Source organism: Nerophis lumbriciformis, linkage group LG29 (genome assembly GCF_033978685.3).
Source record: "Nerophis lumbriciformis linkage group LG29, RoL_Nlum_v2.1, whole genome shotgun sequence".
Classification (NCBI taxonomy): Eukaryota; Metazoa; Chordata; class Actinopteri; order Syngnathiformes; family Syngnathidae; genus Nerophis; species Nerophis lumbriciformis.
The window spans coordinates 1,773,090-1,792,983 of record NC_084576.2 but is presented as its reverse complement, the minus strand read 5'-3'; the positions used below and the strand labels follow the sequence as shown (position 1 = coordinate 1,792,983).

Sequence of the window (19,894 nt, the reverse complement as noted above, 5' to 3'; positions counted from 1 at the left end):
TATTGAATTAAGCGCGTAAGCATGTCTCTTACTGTGATGTTATGAGCTAGCAAATATAACAACTACACTACCCAGCATGCAACGATAGTTACGAGCATGCGCGGTAGCCCTGAGAAGCGTTGTTGTATGCTGGCAGTTAGAATGTGGTTATGAGCACGCTGTGAGTAAACGTTGAGAACTCAGTTAACACGCCTCGTCTGCATTATTTATAATTAGACAGACAACACACTTAATAGGAGCCATTTTGGGGTCTTTACATAAACACACAAATGGAAATGAAACGTCACATATCCCAGCATGCACCGCGCGCTTCTTCTTCTTCCGGGGACGGGTGGTTGCTTACAGTACAAGAAGAAGCGCTTCCTGTTCTATGGGGGCGGGTGCTTACCTTGGCGGTTGCTTGCGTAGAAGAAGAAGCGCTTCCTGCTCTACCGGGAAAAAAGATGGCGGCTGTTTACCGAAGTTGCGAGAACGAAACTTTATGAAAATGAATCTTAATATTTATCCATATATAAAGCGCACCGGGTTAAAAGCCGCACTGTCAGCTTTTGAGTAAATTTGTGGTTTTTAGGTGCGGCTAATGGTGCGGAAAATACGGTACAAGTTTCCGTCACAGATCGCCCTGTTGTGTAAAGGAAAAAAAAGAGTTTGACGTCATGACTAATTGTTGAGATAATTTGATGGGTGTGAAAGCATGCACTGTTGCGATGTCCGGTTCAAAATGCTGAAACTACTGTCTCTGAAGGAGCTATAGTATTATGCAAACTCTCTGTATGAAAGCATCAATGGTGTCCTCAGCATTCCCACCCGGTTGAACAGCTATTTTTTCCACTGTGATTGGCAGATGCCGACAAACGCATCAAAGTGGCCCAGCCCGTGGTGGAGATGGACGGCGATGAGATGACCAGGATCATCTGGGAGTTCATCAAGGAGAAGGTGAGACAACAGAGGCACAAGAGGCCGGTAGTGTGTGTCGAGGCTCCAGTTTCTGACTCTGCTATTTTTAAAGCAGACTGACACGTGGATGTTAGCGTTAGGCGGAGAGCATGCGTGTAAAATGTGTGAGGCGGGGTTTCAGTAATGATTCATTCAGTAACTTGGCAAGTTATCTCAGGCAGCAGATGGAGCATAAGCACCACATCAGCATTTAGGGGTATTCTTCCAGTCGCACAAACATAAATAACTAACATCAGGTATAGATCTTAAATCTAGAATTATAACCCACAATTCCCAAAGCTTGAAGAGTTTCTAATGCACATCTTTTTTCCTCCCTGCACGTGCTGCTGTGATTCTGAAGCTGATCCTGTCCAATGTCGATGTCGAGCTGAAGTATTATGATCTCGGGCTGCCGTACCGCGACCAGACCAATGACCAGGTGACCATAGACTCCGCCCTGGCCACAAAGAAGTACAATGTGGCAGTGAAGTGTGCCACCATCACGCCTGACGAAGCCAGAGTGGAAGGTTTGTGTTAGTCGGTTCAAAGTGCATATCACTGTGTTGTGAAATGTTTAATTGACCGCTTACTCAAAGCAGTGAATGAAGTCACACAAATGTGGGTGTAGCTTGAAATGAGATATTTCCCTTACGGGAACAAATGCCTTTTTCTTTGCACTTCACTGGTACAGCACACAAGCAAACCTAAGCGCTGATAAGAGACTGATATGGCTTACTTCTTAGCTACTGTCATCATTCTTAACAATGGGTTTGAAAGAGTTGGTGGTTCATTTAAGATGGATTTCAGCTGCTCAGTCCTCATGTGCTGAAAGCAGAATATTTGATTCAGTTTAGAAGTATCCTCCTGACTTACAGCATATTTCTTAAAACTGTTTCCTCCACTCATATCCACCAGCAGATGTGGCATCTTTTCTGCGATATGAAATTTATCCCAGGGGGAAACTGCTAGTAGATTTGATAAACGTCAGAAATATGATAGTACCGTATTTTCCGCACCATTAGCCGCACCTAAAAACCACAAATTTACTCAAAAGCTGACAGTGCGGCTTTTAACCCGGTGCGCTTTATATATGGATAAATATTAAGATTCATTTTCATAAAGTTTCGTTCTCGCAACTTCGGTAAACAGCCGCCATCTTTTTTCCCGGTAGAGCAGGAAGCGCTTCTTCTTCTACGCAAGCAACCGCCAAGGTAAGCACCCGCCCCCATAGAACAGGAAGCGCTTCTTCTTGTACTGTAAGCAACCACCCGCCCCCGGAAGAAGAAGAAGCGCGCGGTGCATGCTGGGATATGTGACGTTTCATTTCCATTTGTGTGTTTATGTAAAGACCCCAAAATGGCTCCTATTAAGTGTGTTGTCTGTCTAATTATAAATAATGCAGACGAGGCGTGTTAACTGAGTTCTCAACGTTTACTCACAGCGTGCTCATAACCACATTCTAACTGCCAGCATACAACGCTTCTCAGGGCTACCGCGCATGCTCGTAACTATCGTTGCATGCTGGGTAGTGTAGTTGTTATATTTGCTAGCTCATAACATCACATTAAGAGACACGCTTACGCGCTTAATTCAATACTCGCCGTCATTCCGGGTGGATTGACAAAAGACCTCCAGCCGCTAGATATTGGTGTCAACAGGGCATTCGAAGCTAGACTGCTAACTGCGTGGGAACAATGGATGACAGAAGGCGAACACACCTTCACTAAGACAGGGAGGCAGCGCCAGACGACGCCAACATCTGCCAGTGGATCGTAAATGCCTGGGCAGATATTTCGGTCACAACTGTGGTCCGAGCTTTCCGGAAGGCAGGATTCACAGAACTGCTGGATAACAGTGACACTGACTCCGATGACTTCGACGAGACGGAACCGGCCATTTTGGATCTCACATTTGCCCAACTTTTCACTTCGGACACCGAAGACGAAGGATTTACGAATAAAGAATAACTTCAGAAAGTGAGCGCTATGTTTATTTTGTGTGTTGTGACATTAACGTTCGAGCAACATTATGTTGCTATTGCTCTGCACTATTTTGAATTTTACTATGTTTGTGATTGCACATTTGCGTACATTTTGGGAGTGAACAGAGTTGTTAGAACGCTGGTTTTTAATATATTATTAAAGTTTGACTGACCTATCTGACTGTTTTTTTGACATTCCCTTTAGCGCAGCGTAGGCGCGGCTTATAGTCCGGGGCGGCTTATTGGTGGACAAAGTTATGAAATATGCCATTCATTGAAGGTGCGGCTAATAATCCGGTGCGCCTTATAGTGCGGAAAATACGGTAATATCATAATGCATTATATGGTATTTTAGGTCAGAGTTGCACAATATATGATACAGTTAACGTTTCTCCACAGTGCAAAACCACTTAAGTCAGCAATTCTTGCCTCCATGACGACAAATAAAACAAGTACCATCACTAGAGGCGAAGTAATAGCTAAACAGGCTACATTGCACGCCATAAGAGGATATGATAACCGCTAAGCTAGAACTCATGAATGTAAACCGAGGTAGGTGGCTTGATACAAATATCAACAGTAACAATATTGAAAATAGTATCAGTATGGAATATAATTGAATATGCTTTTATTGTACATGTAGTCTATGTATGTCAATACAACAGCAGTTATATTAATATTTGTTAATTTGAAAAAAGAAAAAAAAAGTTTTCAAACTCCAGAAATACCGTAAGTCACACACACACTGGAGGGCTTTTTGGTCAAAAACAGAATGATCTAACTCAGAGTTGTCTGACTAAATGTCACAAATTACATTTGTGTCAAATGTAATCATTTGATCTTTAAAATGTTAAGTATTACCAATACTTCCCCTTTAACTACTTGGTATTGGATCAATGTCCAAATTTGTAGAATTTGCCAAAACTGGTTTAAAATATCAAACCGGGGAATAAGTGATTGTTACATTGTACCAGAAGTGTAGCTAGAAACACGTTACGACCGAAAGTAACCAGATACTAACAATAAATTAGCAAATAGATTGATAGTTTTGAGAAAATAATCAAACTGGAAATGATGCAATATGTATGCATAAGACATATTGATACGCAACACTAAATTGGCCCTAGAGTGTTAATGTGAGTGTGATGGTTGTCTCTGTGTTGGCCCTGTGATGAGGTGTCGACTTGTCCAGGGTGTACCCCACCTTCCACCTAAGTGCAGCTGTGATAGGCTCCAGCACCCCAGTGACCCCGAGAGGGAAAAGCGGTAAAAAATGGATGGATATGTCTGCAGCCAAATTAGGAGCCTTTGTAACTCGTTTTGAAATGGATATGCCAAATATATTGTGATTCCATATCGCCCTCGCAGAAGAATGCAATATATATTGCGATACAAATTTTAGGCCTTATCGCCCATCCCTAGTGTGGGTTAGAATTGTATGTATTGGAGGTTTTTAAGATTTCCACATTTAAAATCTATAGAAGTATTTTTAAATGTGTTATAGGCTATAATAAGATTACGCAATGTACTGTATAATATAAAACATTTGGATCAAATATGCATCTGCCTCACAATACGAAGGTCCTGAGTAGTCTTGGGTTCAATCCCGGGCTCGGGATCTTTCTGTGTGGAGTGTGTATGTTCTCCCCGTGACTGCGTGGGTTCCCTCCGGGTACTCCGGCTTCCTCCCACTTCCAAAAACATGCACCTGGGGATAGGTTGATTGGCAACACTAAATTGGCCCTAGTGTGTGAATGTGAGTGTGAATGTTGTCTGTTTATCTGTGTTGGCCCTGCGATGAGGTGGCGACTTGTCCAGGGTGTACCCCGCCTTCCGCCCGATTGTAGCTGAGATAGGCTCCAGCGCCCCCCGCGACCCCAAAAGGGAATAAGCGGTAGAAAATGGATGGATGGATGGATGCCTTTTTAGATATAAACATTAGTTCTAGCAAATGTGTAGACCAGTAAATATGCAGTGGGAGATATGAGCAGGGGTAAACGTTGGATTCTTTGATGCGTTGCAATTCAGATGTGGGCGATTCAAAATCGCTGGACAAGCATCCAAATGTTGGTTATTTGAATATGTTAAAGTGATACAGATGGTTCTAAAATGCGTAACTCGTGCTGACAAAACCCCAAAACTAAGCGGGGATTGACCAGAAGCAATGCTAGCCGCTACGATAGCTTCAATCAATCAATCAATCAAGGTGAGGGGAGCAGTGAGTAGCAAATCATTTTGGTGATTTAACCCCCAATTCCAACTCTTAATGCTGAGTGCCAAGCAGGGAGGTAATGGGTCCCATTTTTATAGTCTTTGGAATGACTCAGCCGGGGTTTGAACTCACGACCTACCGATCTCAGGGCGGACACTCTAATCACAAGGAAACTGAGCAGGCAAATAGTGAGACAACCAAATAAAAAAACAGTCTGAAAACCTTCCCACCCCAATTGAACATGTTGTCGATTGCACGTACATTTTTATATACTAATATAATATTGCTTCAGAAAATCATCCGTATTAATTGACAAATATAAAATAATATACTATAACCATCATGTTTTATACATGTCAGAGTACAAATGACTGATGGTATTTTTTACTCCCTGATCACTGTTAATGCAGAGTTTAGCTTAAAGAAGATGTGGAAGAGCCCTAACGGCACCATCAGGAACATTCTGGGTGGCACCGTCTTCCGTGAGCCAATCATCTGTCAGAACATTCCCAGGCTTGTCCCCGGCTGGACGCAGCCAATCACTATTGGCAGACATGCTTTTGGCGACCAGGTACCTTTCATCGTCGCTCTTAGTTTTCCTGTGTGCACACAGAGTTAATGTGAGACTATCTGTATCCCCCCCAACAGTACAGAGCAACAGACTTTGTTGTGGACCAGCCTGGCAAGTTCAAGATGGTCTTCTCGCCTGCTGATGGCAGCGCAGGCAAGGAATGGGAGGTGTACGACTTCCCCGCGGGTGGCTGTGGAATGGGAATGTACAATACAGATGAGGTGCGATAATTATGTTCTCATTCAATGTGTTCCTGAGCCACGCCCTTTTTTGATGAATGGCTTTAGGGTCTATAGTACACACATCCATTCTACAAACACTGAGCTGTTCCACCTGTTTTCTTTACCATTATCAGAAGCACTCTGTTTGGTTTAACAACATCACAGGTCAGACTAGATAACTTTCCACCCGTCAAGTGCAAGGTTTTTAACCTCTACAACTGATAAAACTACTGCACTCAAGAACTGTTTGCTTCTTTTTCTCTCTCTCTCTCTCTCTCTCTCTCTGCAGTCGATCACAGGCTTTGCACACAGTTGCTTCCAGTACGCCATTAACAAGAAGTGGCCACTATACATGAGCACAAAGAACACCATTCTTAAAGCATACGACGGCAGGTTTAAAGACATCTTCCAGGACATCTTCGAAAAGTGAGACACATGCACTATATAGATGAAATGTTCAGAGGGCCAGCATATGATTTTGTTCAGATTTAGAAACATGCCCACAGTAAACAATACACATCTTGTTTTAAGATTAGTTGTCACATCATAAAACATTTTTAACCCTAGTGCAACCTTAAAATGGACTATACACACTTAGTCTTCACATCCAAAAGTACCCCGCTCATAAATGTCAAAAGTCAGCAATTTTTTTTTCCCAATGCTTGAAATCAGTTGCGGAGTGGAATATTTGTGGTTTGGAAATTACAGCCTTGAATAAGTCAATAAACACATTGATTTTGATACAGTAGACATGACAAAAAATATATTTTTTACTTTGCTAGAATGACAGAGAAAGCAAGCAGGACTTGGTTGGGTATTTTGTCTCAATCTGCCATGTTCTATATAAATGCCCAATATCATTTTCATTGGATTTCAGCTTTTTAATGGCAGTTTACTCATTTACGCTCATCAAAGCTCTGAAAATTATGCTCATGTTAAAGAAGCGCAATTATACCAAAACAATTTCATCTTGCTTATCAATCAGCAAAAATGAGATTCATTAGGTTTTCATGAAAAGCATAGTAATATACCAGGATTAGTCTGTTAGAAAGCTTATAATTGGAGTCAGTAGGGCCGAAAGAGTTCTTAAGATTAAGTGTATATACTTTGTTTATAGCCTATTCTAACATTGCAGACAAAAACACAATGCAATTTAATAAATAAAATAAGAAATGAACCACCAGCTAAGCATTTCTTCCTTCCGGAGTTGAGCTCTACATTCTGAATTCTGAAACTCTGCTTAAGATCCCCAGAAAATGCGTTCAACTATGTTTGTTTTTTTTCCTCTCAAAGGAACTACAAGCCTGAGTTTGACAAACTGAAGATCTGGTATGAGCACAGGCTTATTGACGACATGGTCGCTCAGGTACTCAAGTCTTCCGGAGCCTTTGTGTGGGCCTGCAAAAACTACGACGGAGATGTTCAGTCTGATATCATCGCTCAAGGTGACATAGTTCAAGTATTTTGCTCTCGGAGCAGGATCTAATTTTTGATTTGTTTTTTTTCTTAGGTTTTGGTTCTCTCGGGCTTATGACATCAGTTCTGGTGTGCCCTGATGGCAAGACTATTGAAGCTGAAGCTGCCCACGGCACAGTGACCAGGCACTATCGTGAGCACCAGAAGGTTCGTAAATGTCTTTTGCTTGTCTTGTTGAACCTACCTGAGACTGTCTTAGGAGTTATACTGCCATCATGTGGTCAATTTAAGATCGGTCACCCAATATTGTTTTATGTTTGTGTGATACCCAAAATAATGCATTTGTGTAGGAGTAAGTTAAGAGCAATAATTAAGTCCCCCGTGTTGCTTTCAGGGAAGGCCGACCAGCACAAATCCCATCGCCAGCATCTTCGCCTGGACCAGAGGCCTGGAGCATCGTGCCAAACTTGATGGCAACCCCGACCTCATCAAGTACTAATATATCTTTCAAGTCATGGGACGCTGGGATGATTTAGGATATTAATATTGTTGTAATCATCAGGTTCTCTCAGACTCTGGAGCGTGTGTGCGTAGAGACTGTGGAGAGTGGTACCATGACCAAGGACTTAGCTGGCTGCATCCACGGACTGTCCAAGTAAGTTTCTCTCCTCACTTTATAGATCCCTATCTGCTCAATGCAACTAAATGGACGGGCAAATGCTGCCTTTATTTTTTTTTCTTTTCTACTAATATTCTGTCATATTCATTAGATTTTTACCCAATATCAGCTTAAAATTTTTGTGTGTACAGTTCTGTCTTGAAGTATTTATTCAATTAATAAAGATTAATTGAAAAAAAATCTCAAACACTGTTTAAGGGTTACAATTAGGGCTGGGAGATATGACTGAAATTGATATCACGATATAAGTGTTTTATATTGGTAGCAATATTTATTGAAATGTTTTAACCTGCTGAAAATAAGAACCAATAAAAATATATATACAGGTAAAAGCCAGTAAATTAGAATATTTTGAAAAACTTGATTTATTTCAGTAATTGCATTCAAAAGGTGTAACTTGTACATTATATTTATTCATTGCACACAGACTGATGCATTCAAATGTTTATTTCATTTAATTTTGATGATTTGAAGTGGCAACAAATGAAAATCCAAAATTCCGTGTGTCACAAAATTAGAATATTACTTAAGGCTAATACAAAAAAGGGATTTTTAGAAATGTTCCTGAGATCCAGGGTCAACGCCGCCGTCTACCAGCAAGTTTTAGAGCACTTCATGCTTCCTGCTGCTGACCTGCTCTATGGAGATGGAGATTTCAAGTTCCAACAGGACTTGGCGCCTGCACACAGCGCAAAATCTACCCGTGCCTGGTTTACGGACCATGGTATTTCTGTTCTAAATTGGCCCGCCAACTCCCCTGACCTTAGCCCCATAGAAAATCTGTGGGGTATTGTGAAAAGGAAGATGCAGAATGCCAGACCCAAAAACGCAGAAGAGTTGAAGGCCACTATCAGAGCAACCTGGGCTCTCATAACACCTGAGCAGTGCCAGAAACTCATCGACTCCATGCCACGCCGCATTAACGCAGTAATTGAGGCAAAAGGAGCTCCAACCAAGTATTGAGTATTGTACATGCTCATATTTTTCATTTTCATACTTTTCAGTTGGCCAACATTTCTAAAAATCCCTTTTTTGTATTAGCCTTAAGTAATATTCTAATTTTGTGACACACGGAATTTTGGATTTTCATTTGTTGCCACTTCAAATCATCAAAATTAAATTAAATAAACATTTGAATGCATCAGTCTGTGTGCAATGAATAAATATAATGTACAAGTTACACCTTTTGAATGCAATTACTGAAATAAATCAAGTTTTTCAAAATATTCTAATTTACTGGCTTTTACCTGTGTGTGTGTGTGTGTGTATATATATTACCGTACTGTATTTTCCGGACCATAGGGCGCACCGGATTATAAGGTGCACTGCCAATGAATGGTCTGTTTTTGATCTTTTTTCAAATAAAAGGTGCACCGGATTATTGGGCGCATTAAAGGAATCTTTTTTTTTTTTTTTCTTAATTGAAAACACTTCCTTGTGGTGTACATAACATGTAATTGAGGTTCTTTGGTCAAAATGTTGCATAGATTGTGTTTTACAGATCATCTTTAAATCCTGACATTCGCTTTGTGGGTGATCTTATTTACGTGGCTTACCTTCGGCAGCGTCTTCTCCCCGTCATCTTTGTTGTAGCGTGCAAGGACGGGAATAGAAGAAGTGTCAAAATATGGAGCTAACTGTTTTGATGACATTCAGACTTTACTTAAATCAATAACGGAGCAGCATCTCCTCATCCGAAAACACCGGAAATGTGTCCTGTGAAAAACCGTCCCACCGGAACTCTCTAACTAAAGTTCCTTGGGTGATTAGTTTAAACTCACTACACCGGTATGTTTTAGCGCTTTCGTGGCGAGTTTACTGACAGATATACGAACTTAACACTACTTTATATTAGAAATAGCAACAGCGAAGGATGAATGTCCCATAACAAGTAGAGAAAAAGAAGCTGATCAACAACGGCGTCGCCACGGACTACAAAGGCGTTCAATTTTGTCCGATTTTATGCAGATCCCAAATACTGATCAGCAGGTACCAGAAGATAAAAGTTTCTTTTGCATAATATTGCAAAACAAAACGCCAGATAATGTCTTACCTTATACACACACCATAATAATACTCGTAAGTTGAAGCACATCAAGCGGTGCGGCTTCATAGCTTACCAAAGTCGTACTAAAACATTTTGATAGACTTTTGAGCACTGTGTGTAATGTTCTATATTTTCAATGGAACATTTAAAATGTTGGTGTTTACTTGAGTCATATTGCCATCATAGTGCAGCCTACATGTATCTCTTATGTTTGACTGCCATCTACTAGTCACACGTATCATTACACCATGTACCAATTAAAGTGGCTTCGAGGTGGGTAATCTCAACCAAACTTATTCCTTTCATTAGGCACACCGGGTTATAAGGCGCACTGTCGAGTTTTGAGCAAAAAAAGGATTTTAAGTGCTCTTTACTGTCCGTTAAATACGGTAAATGTCCAAAAAAAATTTAAATGTACCGTATTTTCCGCACCATAAGGCGCCCTGGGTTATAAGCCGCGCCTTCAATGAACGGCATATTTCAAAACTTTGTCCACCTATAAGCCGCCCCGTGTTGTAAGCCGCATCTAACTGCGCTAAAGGAATGTCAAAAAAACAGTCAAATAGGTCAGTCAAACTTTAATAATATATTAAAACCAGCGTGATGTGGGCGCAAATGGAATCGTATATCAACATGGACGAAGCTGCGTGAAAAAAGCCACCCGGCCTCTTCGCGTAAACTTAAACTTACCTTAACCACTCGCTCATCTTTTCTTCATCCATCCCTTCGAGTTAGCTTTTATGATGACGCCGGCTGGAAAGGTCTCTTTTGGCAAGGTCTTCCTTTTGAATATCACCATGGGTGGAAGTTTCTGGCCATTAGCATGGCAAGCTAGAACCACAGTGAAGGATGACTTCTCATTCCCTGTGGTGCGAATATTCACCGTACGTGCTCCCGTTGTATCCACAGTGCGGTTCACAGGAATATCAGTTGCTGTGAAATAGTAATCCGTGTGCGGATGGAGAGATTGCGTCTTTTCATGAACCGGATCCCTGTCGTTTAGTAGGAGCCATTTTGTGGTCTTTACAGATGTAAACACACAAAGGAAATGAAGTACGGTAATATCCGCGCGCTTTTTCTTCTTCTACGCGGGCGGGTGGTTGCTTACAGTAGAAGAAGAAGCGCTTCCTGTTCTATGGGGGCGGGTGCTTACCTTGGCGGTTGCTTGCGTAGAAGAAGAAGCGCTTCCTGTTCTACCGGGAAAAAAGATGGCGGCTGTTTACCGTAGTTACGAGACCGAAACTTTATGAAAATGAATCTTAATATTTATCCATATATAAAGCGCACCGGGTTATAAGGCGCACTGTCAGCTTTTGAGAAAATTTGTGGTTTTTAGGTGCGCCTTATAGTGCGGAAAATACGGTAAACTTTGTCTGATTTATAATCCCCTCAGCTGTCAAGGCAGAAAAATCAACACAACTATGGAAAACACTTAATGTAATCAAAATTCTAAAATCACATTGATCACTTATTAACCTCTTAATTTAAGGTGTAAAAATAAGAAATGTAAGAAATGCTTAATAAAGTGTAACAAAATGGTGCAAAGCGTGAAAATGTAAACTTGGAGAAACCTGAGAACTATTTTCTGCAGGTTTAGTGCCAGGATGTTACGGCTGTGCTCTAAAGGATGAGCGCAGCTAAGGTGGTGTGGTATCACCAGTTTTGGTGGGGTCAAGTGCCTTACATAATTTACAGAACTCATTGGTCTGACTATGACCTTTTTTTTTTTTTCTTTAAATCCAAAAAACTTCCGTACTGCCGAGTTGACTTTTCCTGTTTTATCCACAATGTATTATCTCTCTGCAGCACTCATTTTCAGTTTCTCTTTTTTACTCCATATAAAGAATCAACCGCGAGACAACAAGATAGAACCTTTATTTAACCAGATAAGAAACCCATTGAGATCAAGATCTTTTACAAGGGTGACCTGGCCATGAGGTCAACAGCAGTTTCAAAAAATAATACATTAAGACATACATTTTAAAATACATGAGAACTGTAAAACAATAAAGATTTACACCTTTTAAAAACACAGGCAGTGTGCAAACGTCTCTCGCTTGTCTGTCCCTCAGGACAGAACGTAAGTCTCCAAATGGAAGTAGTTCAGTGAGTTTCAGTTTCGTCTGCAATGCATTGCATGCCATAGGGGCAGCAATGCCAAAAGCTCTTTTGCCAAATTCAGTCCGTACATGAGGAACAGTTAAAACATACAAATTGTTAGAACGTAATGCGTAAGAGCTGCTTTTTCTTTGTAACAAAGTACACAAGTATGGAGGTATTAAACCTAAAATAGCTTTATAAATGATAGTCAGCCAATGTGTGTATCTGCATGCACTCAATGAAGATAAGTCTGACTTCATATACAGTTGACAATGGTGGGTGAGACTATGACAGCCAGTAACAAATCTTAGTGCTGAATGAAAAACAGTGTCCAAGGACTGGAGGCATTTAGATGAAGCACTTAAATAAAGCACGTCTCCATAATCAGTTACAGGCAAGATAGTTGCTGTCACCAATTTCTTTCTGACTTTAAGAGAGAAGCAGTTTTTATTTCTAAAAAAAAACCAAGCCTTACCCTAAGCTTAGAGACCAAATTGTTAATATGGGCTTTAAATGAAAGCTCCTGATCAAGAGTAAAACCCAAGTACTTGTAATTTAAGACCTGCTCTATTGGGTTTCCATATGATGTTACGATATTTGGAATATTTTCCAGTAGCACCCTTGAATGAGAGAAAACCATTACCTTGCTTTTGTCTGTATTTAAGATCAAATAAGCGAGCCTGGATGACATCAAAAGCAGCTTGTAAAAACTCAAAAGCCTGAGTGATGGAGGTTGAACAGCAATAAATAATGGTGTCGTCTGCATAAAAATGGTACATTGCATTTGACAAATTATTGCAAAGATTATTTAAGTAGATAGAAAATAAAATGGGCCCCATCACGGAGCCTTGTGGAACTCCTTTGGTAATGTCCAGTAATGAAGAGGTGGTCCCAGCCACCTGTACACGTTGTGTTCTGCTGGAAAGATAGTCTGTGAACCAAGCAGCTGCATTTTTAGATAATCCAACGTGATGAAGGGCTTGAATTAACAGACTGTGATCTACTGTGTCAAATGCTTTTGACACATCAATAAATAGGGCGACACAATATTTCTTGCCGTCTACAACCTCGATTAAATCATTGAGGACCTTAAGAGCAGCTGTAATAGTGTTATGCTGTTTTCTAAAACCAGATTGAAATGGAGATAAAATATTGTTTGATTCTAAAAAAAAAAATCCTCTAGCTGGTTACTGACGATCTTAAACAATTTTGCTAAAATGCATAATTTAGAAATTGGTCTGTAATTATTTATATTTGTGGGTTCACCCCCTTTTAGCAGGGGAAGAACAAAGGCCGATTTCCAGATTTTTTTAATGCTTTTGCTTGTTAGACTTGGATTAAAAATATGCGAGAGAGGCTCAGCAATAAAATCAGCAGCCAATTGTAAGAAAAAGGGTTGAATTTGGTCAGGTCCTGCTGCTTTAGTTGTGTCCAGGCTCTTTAGTGCATTGTTTACCTCAGATACTGATACAGGTGTGAACTCAAAAGTGCAGGTGCTCCGTCTATTTACAGCCTGTGGTGTATTTGGTATACTAACATTAGTTAAACCAACATTTGACAATTGAGGATTCAACGACTCAAACAAGGATCCGGCAGAAACAAAATACAAATTTAAAACAATTTGATATACCGTATTTTCCGCACTATAAGGCGCACCGGATTATTAGCCGCACCTTCAATGAATGGCATATTTCATAACTTTGTCCACCAATAAGCCGCCCCGGACTATAAGCCGCGCCTACGCTGCGCTAAAGGGAATGTCAAAAAAACAGTCAGATAGGTCAGTCAAACTTTAATAATATATTAAAAACCAGCGTTCTAACAACTCTGTTCACTCCCAAAATGTACGCAAATGTGCAATCACAAACATAGTAAAATTCAAAATAGTGCAGAGCAATAGCAACATAATGTTGCTCGAACGTTAATGTCACAACACACAAAATAAACATAGCGCTCACTTTCTGAAGTTATTCTTCATTCGTAAATCCTTCGTCTTCGGTGTCCGAAGTGAAAAGTTGGGCAAATGTGAGATCCAAAATGGCCGGTTCCGTCTCGTCGAAGTCATCGGAGTCAGTGTCACTGTTATCCAGCAGTTCTGTGAATCCTGCCTTCCGGAAAGCTCGGACCACAGTTGTGACCGGAATATCTGCCCAGGCATTTACGATCCACTGGCAGATGTTGGCGTCGTCTGGCGCTGCCTCCCTGTCTTAGTGAAGGTGTGTTCGCCTTCTGTCATCCATTGTTCCCACGCAGTTAGCAGTCTAGCTTCGAATGCCCTGTTGACACCAATATCTAGCGGCTGGAGGTCTTTTGTCAATCCACCCGGAATGACGGCGAGTATTGAATTAAGCGCGTAAGCGTGTCTCTCAATGTGATGTTATGAGCTAGCAAATATAACAACTACACTACCCAGCATGCAACGATAGTGACGAGCATGAGCGGTAGCCCTGAGAAGCGTTGTTGTATGCTGGCAGTTAGAATGTGGTTATGAGCACGCTGTGAGTAAACGTTGAGAACTCAGTTAACACGCCTCGTCTGCATTATTTATAATTAGACAGACAACACACTTAATAGGAGCCATTTTGGGGTCTTTACATAAACACACAAATGGAAATGAAACGTCACATATCCCAGCATGCACCGCGTGCTTCTTCTTCTTCCGGGGCGGGTGGTTGCTTACAGTAGAAGAAGAAGCGCTTCCTGTTCTATGGGGGCGGGTGCTTACCTTGGCGGTTGCTTGCGTAGAAGAAGAAGCGCTTCCTGTTCTACCGGGAAAAAAGATGGCGGCTGTTTACCGAAGTTGCGAGATCGAAACTTTATGAAAATGAATCGTAATATTAATCCATATATAAAGCGCACCGGGTTAAAAGCCGCACTGTCAGCTTTTGAGTAAATTTGTGGTTTTTAGGTGCGGCTAATGGTGCGGAAAATACGGTAGTTGTCTTACCAGACAAAGTAACAGATTGAGTAATTAAAGGACTTGGAAAGTCATTTGTTGTCACGTGATTTAAAGAAGCTTTTATGATTTGCCAAAACTTTTTGGGATCATTTGTTTTTTGCATTCATGCAGGTAAAAATCAGACTTGGCTCTCTTAACAAGCGAGGTACATTTATTTCTAAGCAGGCGAAAGCTAAGCCAGTCAACCTCTGTCTTTGTTTTTCGAGCCCTGGCCCAAGCAACGTCTCTCTCTGTGAGAAGGTTTCCAATTAGCAGAAGGAAAACCAGGGATTATTTCGACTTAACTCTAAATTTTCGAAAGGCAGCATGTTTATTGACTATACGTTGAAATTCATTAAAAGTATTTCAACGCTATCTCAATATCATCAATTAAAGCAACTCTGTTCCAATGAAAGGCAGCTAAGTCGTATATAAAAGCTGGGAGGCAAAAGTTTTTAATATCTCTTTTGCATGTAATAGTGGGTTTTGATTTTGGTAGCTTGCAGTTTCTTACAGCTGCAATTGTACAATGGTCACTCAAGTCATTGGCAAACACCCCAGTACCAGTGTACTTATGGGGAGCGTTGGTTAGAATTAAATCAAGTAAAGATGATTTTGAGGAGTTTTTAGTATTGGGTCGAGTTGGGGAAGTGATTAATTGAGTTAAATTTAGTGGGTTGCATACAGCTTTAAGGTTCTCAGAAGAGGAAGTCAACCAGTCAACATTTAAATCACCAACCAAGAGAAGTTCACTAGCATTTAACCCACTCATAAAGGATGCAAGAGAGGCAAGGGCTTCAGTGGAGGCAGAGGGAGGTCTATAGCACCCTACAATTGCGAGAGGTTGGCCATGTGAGAATTCAAGCTGCAGAGCAAGGAGTTCAAATTGCTTAGTGATGATAAGGTAACATTATATTAGTTTTTTTATATACATAGCCACTCCTCCACCTTTTTGAGGACGATCGCATCGGAAGACATTATATCCGTTTATAGCAATGCTTTGCTTAGCCAGGTTTCTGATAAGATAAATATGTCTGCATTGGTTGTTTGAATCCAGATTTTGACTACCGTATTTTCCGCACTATAAGGCGCACCGGATTATTAGCCGCACCTTCAATGAATGGCATATTTCAAAAATTTGTCCACCTATAAGCCGCCCCGGACTATAAGCCGCGCCTACGCTGCGCTAAAGGGAATGTCAAAAAAACAGTCAGATAGGTCAGTCAAACTTTAATAATATATTAAAAACCAGCGTTCTAACAACTCTGTCCCAAAATGTACGCAAATGTGCAATCACAAACATAGTAAAATTCAAAATAGTGCAGAGCAATAGCAACATAATGTTGCTCGAACGTTAATGTCACAACACACAAAATAAACATAGCGCTCACCTTCTGAAGTTATTCTTCATTCGTAAATCCTTCGAATTCTTCGTCTTCGGTGTCCGAATTGAAAAGTTGGGCAAATGTGGGATCCAAAATGGCCGGTTCCGTCTCGTCGAAGTCATCGGAGTCAGTGTCACTGTTCAGCAGTTCTGTGAATCCTGCCTTCCGGAAAGCTCGGACCACAGTTGTGACCGAAATATCTGCCCAGGCATTTACGATCCACTGGCAAATGTTGGCGTATGTCGTCCGGCGCTGTCTGCCTGTCTTAGTGAAGGTGTGTTCGCCTTCGGTCATCCATTGTTCCCACGCCGTTCGCAGTCGTGATTTGAATGCCCTGTTGACACCAATATCCAGCGGTTGGAGTTCTTTGGTTAATCCACCCGGAATGACGGCGAGTGTTGTATTTGTGTGCTTCACTTGTTTTTTGACACCATCTGTGATGTGGGCGCGCATGGAGTCGTATATCAACATGGACGGAGCTGTGTGAAAAAAGCCACCCGGCCTCTTCGCGTAAACTTCCCTTAACCACTCGCTCATCTTTTCTTCATCCATCCATCCCTTCGAGTTAGCTTTTATGATGACGCCGGCTGGAAAGGTCTCTTTTGGCAAGGTCTTCCTTTTGAATATCACCATGGGTGGAAGTTTCAGGCCATTAGCATGGCAAGCTAGAACCACAGTGAAGGACGACTTCTCATTCCCTGTGGTGCGAATATTCACCGTACGTGCTCCCGTTGTATCCACAGTATCCACAGTGCGGTTCACAGGAATATCAGTTGCTGTGAAATAGTAATCCGTGTGCGGATGGAGAGATTGCGTCTTTTCATGAACCGGATCCTTGTCGCTTAGTAGGAGCCATTTTGTGGTCTTTACAGATGTAAACAGGAAATGAAACGTACAGTAATATCCGCGCGCTTTTTCTTCTTCTACGCGGGCGGGTGGTTGCTTACAGTAGAAGAAGAAGCGCTTCCTGTTCTATGGGGGCGGGTGCTTACCTTGGCGGTTGCTTGCGTAGAAGAAGAAGCGCTTCCTGTTCTACCGGGAAAAAAGATGGCGGCTGTTTACCGTAGTTACGAGACCGAAACTTTATGAAAATGAATCTTAATATTAATCCATATATAAAGCGCACCGGGTTAAAAGCCGCACTGTCAGCTTTTGAGTACATTTGTGGTTTTTAGGTGCGGCTAATGGTGCGGAAAATACGGTAAGTCTAATTTTGGCAGTAGACTTCTAATATTTGAATGAATTAAACCAAGACCTGACCCAGCTCTAAATTCAAGATGGCGCAACCAAACATGAGCGTTGATACAGTTTCCTAATTGGCTATTAGCCTTGTCACTCCCACTTATCAGTGATCACTTCCTGCATTGCTCGGTTAACAGATCTAGTGCTTTTTGTTCATACAACCAACCTTGCTTTGCAACTTCCGCTTTCTTCCAACAAAGAAGAGAGAGAAAACGTTTTATCGAACACATTTAAAAAAAAAATTCATTCTTGATGTGTTTAGGTATGGCCGTGGATAGGTTTAATAGAATATGTAAACTTTGAAGAATGTGGTTGGTACTGTGGAATTCCGTGTAGTACCGTATTTTCCGCACCATTAGCCGCACCTAAAAACCACAAATTTACTCAAAAGCTGACAGTGCGGCTTTTAACCCGGTGCGCTTTATATATGGATTAATATTAAGATTCATTTTCATAAAGTTTCGATCTCGCAACTTAGGTAAACAGCCGCCATCTTTTTTCCCGGTAGAACAGGAAGCGCTTCTTCTTCTACGCAAGCAACCGCCAAGGTAAGCACCCGCCCCCATAGAACAGGAAGCGCTTCTTCTTCTACTGTAAGCAACCACCCGCCCCCGGAAGAAGAAGAAAAAGCGCGCGGATATCACCGTACGTTTCATTTCCTGTTTACATCTGTAAAGACCACAAAATGGCTCCTACTAAGCGACAAGGATCCGGTTCATGAAAAGACGCAATCTCTCCATCCGCACACGGATTTCTACCGTATTTCACAGCAACTGATATTCCTGTGAACCGCACTGTGGAACGGGAGCACGTACGGTGAATATTCGCACCACAGGGAATGAGAAGTCATCCTTCACTGTGGTTCTAGCTTGCCATGCTAATGGCCAGAAACTTCCACCCATGGTGATATTCAAAAGGAAGACCTTGCCAAAAGAGACCTTTCCAGCCGGCGTCATCATAAAAGCTAACTCGAAGGGATGGATGAAGAAAAGATGAGCGAGTGGTTAAGGTAAGTTTAAGTTTACGCGAAGAGGCCGGGTGGCTTTTTTCACGCAGCTCTGTCCATGTTGATATACGTATGTTTGTGATTGCACATTTGCGTACATTTTGGGAGTGAACAGAGTTGTTAGAACGCTGGTTTTTAATATATTATTAAAGTTTGACTGACCTATCTGACTGTTTTTTTGACATTCCTTTAGCGCAGTTAGATGCGGCTTACAACACGGGGCGTCTTATAGGTGGACAAAGTTTTGAAATATGCCGTTCATTGAAGGCGCGGCTTTTAACCCAGGGCGCCTTATGGTGCGGAAAATACGGTACTCTGTTGCAACCAGCAGAGGCGCTCTTGATTGTCTCCACTTGTCTGCTGTTTTAAGAAAGGCTACTGTATGAGAAGCCCATGGTACAACTTTTCCAGGCAGCATTTTTCTGCTTGATATTGAAAGAGGGGTTCAGAACATTCTCCCAATCAAATGTATGTTTAAAGAGTAAATGTTGATTCAAAAAATAAATGTATTCTCTATCTTCTCTCACACAGCGTCAAGCTAAACGAGCACTACGTCAACACCACAGACTTCCTTGACGCCATCAAGACAAACCTGGACAAAGCCCTTGGGAAGTGAAGGATTTGAAGAAAAGATTCAAGCTGTAACATGGAGATGGCATTGTCACTCTTCTGTTTTTGTACCTCATTTTTAACTTAAAAGGTCACTCAAGTCACATACATTTACACCTGAAGGATGTTATCTATAGAATGATGTACCGGTAGTCTTCTATTAGGTTATTAGAGGCATGAGTTGCCTCCTTAACATCTTCTGTCCAATGCCTTGCAAGGTTTTATTTTTGTAATGTGAAGTACTGTATTCAATACTGTGTAATGCCTCGGTCAAGACTGCAGCTTATATCCTCCGTTCTTGCCAATAAACCCTGTTTGACCCACATGGCCTATTGGAAGGTCTTTGAAAATCTAACCATTCATGTCCAGTACCAGTCACGTTTTCTTCTCTAATAGTCTTGTCAATGTAGTGTCTGGGACACATCCCGCATACAAAGGTTAAAATAGAATAGTGTTGCGGCAGTAGTCCGTTGTAATACACTTTTCCACCACTTGTGGCAGTAATGAGAATCTCAAACGTCTGTAGCTAAAGTCAGAAGTATCTTCGGCGC

General features: G+C 41.4%; 1 protein-coding gene across 1 annotated transcript in view; it reads left to right on the top strand.

Annotated features, from left to right (window-relative positions):
* The window catches only part of idh2 (isocitrate dehydrogenase (NADP(+)) 2), a 33,408-nt gene extending 13,742 nt beyond the window's left edge, over window positions 1-19,666 (top strand). Inside the window, exons 2-11 of the mRNA XM_061925236.2 lie at window positions 845-936; window positions 1,298-1,463; window positions 5,540-5,700; window positions 5,778-5,921; window positions 6,211-6,347; window positions 7,215-7,366; window positions 7,432-7,544; window positions 7,732-7,829; window positions 7,900-7,992; window positions 19,266-19,666. Of these exons, the coding sequence (XP_061781220.1) occupies window positions 845-936; window positions 1,298-1,463; window positions 5,540-5,700; window positions 5,778-5,921; window positions 6,211-6,347; window positions 7,215-7,366; window positions 7,432-7,544; window positions 7,732-7,829; window positions 7,900-7,992; window positions 19,266-19,350 (1,241 nt within the window). The 3' untranslated portion in view covers window positions 19,351-19,666. The remainder of the gene's footprint in view (window positions 1-844; window positions 937-1,297; window positions 1,464-5,539; window positions 5,701-5,777; window positions 5,922-6,210; window positions 6,348-7,214; window positions 7,367-7,431; window positions 7,545-7,731; window positions 7,830-7,899; window positions 7,993-19,265) is intronic.
* Window positions 19,667-19,894: the final 228 nt, after the last annotated feature.